General features: G+C 36.1%; 1 protein-coding gene across 1 annotated transcript; it reads left to right on the top strand.

Annotated features, from left to right (window-relative positions):
* The first annotated feature begins 4,617 nt into the window (after positions 1 to 4,617).
* On the top strand, positions 4,618 to 5,250 carry LOC132629046 (3'-5' exonuclease-like). Its single transcript, XM_060344791.1, has one exon. The coding sequence runs from the start codon at positions 4,618 to 4,620 to the stop codon at positions 5,248 to 5,250; it is 633 nt and encodes a 210-aa protein (XP_060200774.1).
* Positions 5,251 to 7,521: the final 2,271 nt, after the last annotated feature.

Raw genomic sequence — 7,521 nt, forward strand, 5'->3', positions numbered from 1 at the left:
ATCATCACTTAGTTCCCATGTCCTACCCATTGCTTCAAAGATGTTTGCTGGAGTGAACGATATAACACGATTAATATCTCTAAATTGGTCAAAAAATGACATGTTAACTCAATTTTGTGTGGAATGTTGCGTTTGTAACAGTTAGTCGTCAAATTACATTATATAAAGTTTGATTCGAATTATTTTGGCAGGTGAGGTGATGTTTGTGCAGCCGCATAGCGCTGTAAAATCATGCGTTATACTATATAACACATGATTTTACTGCGTTATTATGACACAAGGCCTCAATAACGCATTAATATACTGCGTTATAGTGCTATAATGCAGTAAATTAATGCGTTATGCGGCTCTCCATCCATTATTTGATTTGACGTAACACTGCAAAACACTGTAATTGCATGCATGCGTTAGTCCTATTAATACCGAGTTTTAACTAGTTTTATCATTCTGTATAAGGCAAAAAAAGCATAAAATTTTAAGTTTCAACTAGTTTTATCATTCTGTATTCCTCCTCAGTTATTCAAAATATGACAGATGTTCCAAGAATTAAAGTTTCTTTATTCTGGGACTGACAAATTTTATTCGAGAAAAATAATTTGCGCTACGATTCTCCCCCAAAATACCATGTTAAGTTTTCACTTGAATTAAAATTCTCAAAACTACTCCAAGCCTTGTATAATAGACTACAAGTTAGTAGAAGTGATTTTGATCTAAGTATAATTGAAAAATATCCAGTGTCATTTACGCCGCAAGGTGTAACTAGTTATGGACAGTGGTACATTCAAGACGATGATTCTTTGACTGATTATTTGAAGGCGCCGTATGATTATAGGCGATGCATAACTTTAAACGTCCTTGAAATGTATATCGAAAAGGTGCCCATTAATCGACTTGAATTCATGGCTAGGGCTCCTCAGGAAGCCCGAAATAGCCCTCGTCGGGAAGCCCCGTCTATAATTCAGGCCGAAGTCACTCAAGCGGAACCTACTTATCAACACAATTACCCTGATATGAGTACCTATGAAAGCATCTTGACTAGCCAAATGCCTCTGGATAGATTAAGTCAGCAATTTGACGGGCAGTGGTAAATATTCATTTTTTACAATATTGTTGTTGTTGTTGTTGTTGTTGTTGTTGTTGTTCTTATTATTATTCTTATTATTATTATGTGTAGTGGCACTTGAATGCTGCTAATGATGTCGATTATATTATTTAGGGGTTATACACCTGATATGGATCATATTGGACGGTCTCCTCAATCGGGATGGAGGAATCAGGTTGGAACATCCTCAGCCTATCCAACAACTCAAAGCAATGGACCTTCCTCAAGTTTCGGTGCAGTTGATTACTATCGGTACGTCTATTTTTTTTAACATCAATAGTGTTATTTGATGTGTATTAGTTAAAACATCCTAATTTCTAATGTAGGGAGAATGTGGTGGTTGCACCAAATTATAGGCGAAAGACTGCTATGGATGGTCCGGATTATCCGAATTATATAGTGACATCACCCAGCGATAGTGAGAAAATACCTAATGCGGAGGAAAGTGACGATGAGCAAAGTGACGATGAGATTGAGGTTGGAATTAATCCTCAACATCAATTAGAACTGTTGCAAGACATGATGGACAATCCGACACACGAGGAGGAGCTGAATTCACAACAACCATTTGAACAGCAAGAGTCGACTCCTGTTCAGCCGCAAAGCCAATTTCAACAGCAAGAGTCGACGCTGATTCAGTGGCATTCCGATGAGATCTCCTATCTTGATCATCTTCAAGATCGCCCAGATGCCTTTGTCTTTACCAGGGATGATGATCATGTTCGGCGAAGTTTGTGGAAAGAGCAGTGGATCTTTTAAAACATAAGGTTCATATTGAAAAAGGGATGATTTTCAGCTCAAAAAAATCATTGCAAAGGGCTGTTAAGATTTATTACATCCAGGGGATGAGGGAGTTTAAAGTTGATGATTCCACACGAAAAGTTTGGCGATTGGTCTGTAAGCGAAAATATCAAGGCTGCGAATGGATGCTTCGTGGTAAGGAAAGTGTTGAAAAGATGTGGACTATTTCAAAGTTCTACACAAAACACACTTGTGATATGGGTGACCTCCCAGATGATCATTGCAATCTATATACTAATTTGATTGCGCGTGTATTAGTTGCCGACATTGGAAAAAACCCAAGGTATTCCCTTCGCCTAAGTTTATTTTATTTTTGGTGTTAATATAATGTTCGTCGTTGTTACATGCTGATATTTCAACTTTTTCAGGTACCCTATTAAAGATTGTATTACAGTCGTCCTGAAAGTATATAGCAAAACTGTTACTAGGAGGAAGGCGTATCTTGGGCGTAGGCGTGCACATGAGATAGTCTACGGCAATTGGGAGGGCTCTTTCAAGAAGTTGCCGAGATACATGGCGGCTCTACAACATTTCAATCATGGTACTGTTGTTGAATGGAAGCTCAAATCGAAACCTGGTGTGCCAGGTAATATTTTTGATTTTGTGTTTTGGGCATTCAAACCATGCATTGATGGTTTTGCTCATTGTCGGCCTGTAATATCAATAGATGGAACACATGTGTATGAGAAGTATGACATAAAGCTGCTAATAGCAGTTGGAATTGATGCAAATGGAGCTATATTCCCTCTAGCTTTTGGAATTGCAGCTAATGAGAGCATTAGTACGTGGGGTATGTTTTTGGACTACTTAAGGCAACACATTATTAAGGATCGCATGAGAATCTGTGTGATATCAGACAGAAATGCTAGCATATTGCACAATATGTTCAATTTGCAGGGGTGGCAGCCACCCTTTGCCTACCATCGTTATTGTTTAAGGCATTTGAAGGCAAACTTCCAAAAGGCATATCGAATCCCAGCACTTTGCAATTGGATGTGGGCGGCTGCAACAGAGCATCAGGAGAAGAAGTTTAACCTGCAGATGGACATTATTAGGCGGGCGAATGAGGAAGCCTTCCACTGGTTGAATACAATTGATAAAGACAAATGGACATTACACCAGGATGAAGGTAGGCGATGGGGTATGCTGACAACAAATAGCTCTGAGTCATTCAATGGTTTGTTAAAATCTGCACGCGGACTATCTGTCACCGCAATGGTGAGAATGACATTTAAGCAGGTTGTGGAGCGGTTCGTCACTAGATCAAAAGAGGCCAAAGCATATGCAACAGAAGGTCTAAGATGGTTGCCAAAACCGTCAAAACTGTTCGAGCACCACAAATAAAAGGCTCAGAAACATGACCGGATGGAGTACAACCCTGCAGAGCGCATATTTGCTCACAACAAGTGTCCACCAAGGTAAAGGAGGTAACATTCACACAATTTGTGAGATTCGAAGAACATGCACATGCGGCAAGTGGCAATCATATCACATGCCATGTTCTCATGCCTTCAAGTGTTTCATCACAATGGGAAAGAACGCCTCCTCGTACATGGCTGAGGAATATATAGTTGAAAATTATACAAGAACGTATGCTGGAAGGTTCTACCCACTTGGTGGTGAGAGTTATTGGCCACCGGATCCATTTTCAATGGTCGCAAATAAAGCATTTATCCGTAAATTCAGAAAGAATGCATACTCGCGTATTCATAATGAAATGGATGTTCCACCGGGGAGATACACTCGAAAATGCTCATTTTGCAATTATGTTGGTCATGATAAGCGCAAGTGTCCCTTACGACATGGTGGTCAAACTACATCTCGCGGTGGAAGTACCTCTCGTAGTGGAGGAAACTTTCGTGGTGGAAGTACCTCTAGTGGTGGTGGCACGTCTAGCGGTGGTGGGGGAAGATCAACTCAAGGGCATAATTGATGAATGTTTTTTAAGATTTTTTCTTACTTTGATGATTGTATGATTATGCTGTTATTTTGAAGAATATTAGTATGTTAAGTATATTCATCTACTCAAGGTTATGAATGAATGGTGCAATTGAATTAAGTTTTTTTTTTTTGTATGAATGCTGTCATTTTGAGAAACTTTTGATTAATTATTGATGAACAAATTTAAGTATTCGCAAAGAACTTCAAGATAATGTCGCCGAACCTTCAAACGAAAATGACGTTCGAGCACTTTTCAGCCACTAAAACGGCCATCCGAATTTTTGCGTATCCTTTATGTATTGATCCTACCTTATTAATCGCACAAAAATAAGTAGGGTTCTATATAAAATATTGATGTTTCGGGGTCGCGAAGCATGATTAATCTATGGTCAAAATACGTTAAAAAGACGATGGAAGAAGGGTTAACTAAAAGGGTTGGAAATAAAAAAAACGCACTATAGCGCAGTAATTTACTGCGCTACAGCACTTGTGTATACACACTATAGCGCAGTAATTTACTACGCTATAACAGTTAACGGCTCCGTCTTCGTTACTGCTATAGCGCAGTAAAATACTGCGCTATAGGTAATTTTGTAACTTTTTTTTTTTATTGGGATATTTTGGTTCAAAATGATTTTTATAGGGCTATTATGATTCCGGACTCTTATCAGGTGTGCCTCTCACAGACTAAATTTTTGCCTATAAATACCAACTCTCACAAGGGAAAGTCATAACTTTGCCTTGAAAAAAAAAAAAAAAAAACCGCAGAAAAGATGTACACTTACAGCAGTAATCCTAGTGGCATAACCTACAATCCTACTACTTCCAAATACTCAGTCACCTTCGCTGGAAAAACTATAGAAACTACGCTCACCGACAAAGCCACTGTGACTGATGAATGGGTACGTGAAATTCTTTCTTTACATGGTAACAGTCCCATGGTTGTTGTTGGCCTAGACATTGAGTGGAGACCCCATGAAATCAGTTGGATGAGCAACAAATCCGCTACATTACAATTATGCATCGATCAAAAATGCCTTATTCTTCAACTCTTTTATGTTGACCAACTTCCTGAATCCCTCAAAGATTTTCTCAAGAATACTAAGTTTATATTTGTGGGGATTGAGGTTGCTGATGATGTAAAAAAGCTCAAGGATGAGTATGGGTTGGAGTGTGGTAAGTGTGCTGATATTCGTGCGTTGGCCAAACAGCGTTGGCCAGGGAGGTTTCGTAGACCAGGGTTGAAAGATCTTGCTCGGGAAGTGGCAAGTTTGAACATGAAAAAGCCTAAGCATGTCTGTATGAGTAACTGGGAGGCAAGGGAGCTGAATAATGATCAGGTTGAGTATGCTTGCATAGATGCTTATGCTTCCTATAAGATTGGGCACAAGCTGTTACTTGAGTAAAATTAACTTGTCTTTTGCCCACCATGGAACTATGTGTGTGTGTGTATAGATGAGGCATAATATTATATAAAGTACTTATTATCTAATTTTGACAGTTCTCCTTCGTTTGTTTTGCTCTATTTAGAAGCAGACAAATGGGAGCTGTATATTATCGGGAAATATATAAATAGGCATGCTTTGGTGGGTTGTGGCGCAAGTGCTGGAGATGGCACTTAATGTTGTAATGTTTTGAATTAGATGCTACTATAACGTATAGTACTCTTTTCGGATTTAACAAGAAAGCAAGGTTTGCTTGTATAATAGAAGGTGTTGTGATTGTGCCTTTGGTGTCGTTTATGCATATTCCGATTATCAGATCTTCTATTTACTGTATTATAGTACTGATCTAGCTGCGCGAGGCCCGTGTGCTAAGTGCAGACCCAAACTCTTATCAAAGTTTCTTAGTCAACTAATTAAATAAATTTTAACCAAAAGATTATAAGAGAATTAGCAAATCCAAAAGGAAAACAAGTAACTCGACATATTTTAATGTAATGTGATTTAAATTATGTAAAGTAATTACAACTCGGTGAAAATTATAAATTGAAAATATTGGTATTTTTCTGAATGTGAGCATGTGATCTCTTTATTTATGGAAATAAATTCTTTTTTTTCTTGCATTTATGCTTTAATTTCGATTGTGATATTTCATGTGGTAAGAGTTGCTAGTTAAATGTGATGATTTAAGCTTAGTAATTTAGACGAAATTAAGAAAGAAACTAACATTAAATAAATTTCAAAAATCAATTTAGTCTTCATATATAGTTTACGTTTAAAAATATTAATTCTAAGCTAAATTTCAATTTATATTACATTTTTTTAGTTTTTAATTATCAAAATATCAATTTTAAAATATTAAGTCAATTTAGCTTCAAATTTAGTGACTAATGTGAAACGAAGAGCGCCACATAAATTGAACAACGAATAATAATTAGTAAGATCTAATAAATGCTCCAGTTGAAAATGTAAATGTGGCTCCAAAGTTTCCTAAATTTTTCCAAAGCGTATAATGCAAATAACATAAAGGGTAATCTAATATCTTGTTCGGTCCATATTAAATGGTGTTTTAGCTTAGACACACCCTTAAAAAATCACTTATATCCCTAAAAAGGAAGAAGTGTTTTCACTAAATGTCCTTAATTAAATAGTCTCAATTAAATATAGATTCTTGGTTATGTTTTTATTCACGTTTCTAAATAAGAGTAAATTTGAATTAATCATTAACAGCTTCTTGATTACGTAAAAAATATTTTTTCGAACCAAATATAAAAACTAAAATTATCATATAATATGAAGCGGAGGAAGTAAAGTGCAAAAAAGATTCATAAATATAGTTAGTACTAATAACTAATTACAGATGTCACGGAGGAATGGACTTATGAGTGCACAATTAATTAACAGTAACCACCTGTGTAGCACAATCACCCTATGAAGAAGTTATTGTAGTACATATATCACGTCACTCGTAAAAATTGGACTAAGTGGCCAGGTATTACCACAAGGGACTTAGAGAGTGCCTTGATTTTTGCACTGACACCCTATAATAGATGAAGTAATAAAGAACAAAAACAAGGGCAAATTAAGAGGATGCCTTTTGGTTGCTAAGCCTTAGTTGAAGACGATAAAAACTTTTGATCGCTCCTTGTTACGTATAGTAAACATATAGTAAAGTAAAGTAATACTAATGTGATGTATGAAAGTAATATATACATTGTCTAGCACAAGGGTGGACATGTTACGATATGGTACGGTATTCAAAAATTCGGTATAGTAATTTCGATTTTCGATTTCTAAATATGTTATATCATTACCATACCAATTAATTTGGTATGGTTCGGTATTATTAGATTCGGTTTCTGTATTTTGCAGTACGATAAATCGGTATCATAGTTTGTTCACCTTCGATTTACATATAATCATATCGTAGAGAATATGATTTCGGCTACTCAAAAAACGTTTCAATTATATTGTACAATTTGTACTAACACCTTACACATGCAAAAATATTCAAAAGAAAATACAAACAATCCCCTTCATAAATCAATTACACAAAAAAGACATTTAAACAAGATAGAGTTGACAAAGTTTCAAAGTTTAAACAATTAATTTTCTAATAGTACTAGTTTATAAATTTGTTAGTATTATAATACTAAGATATATGAATTGTATATGTAACCATATACTCGGTATGGTATTCGGTACTTCAATATTTTCTTTATGAATACCGAATAC

The sequence above is a fragment of the Lycium barbarum genome, chromosome 2 (genome assembly GCF_019175385.1).
Source record: "Lycium barbarum isolate Lr01 chromosome 2, ASM1917538v2, whole genome shotgun sequence".
In the NCBI taxonomy this organism is placed as follows: domain Eukaryota; kingdom Viridiplantae; phylum Streptophyta; class Magnoliopsida; order Solanales; family Solanaceae; genus Lycium; species Lycium barbarum.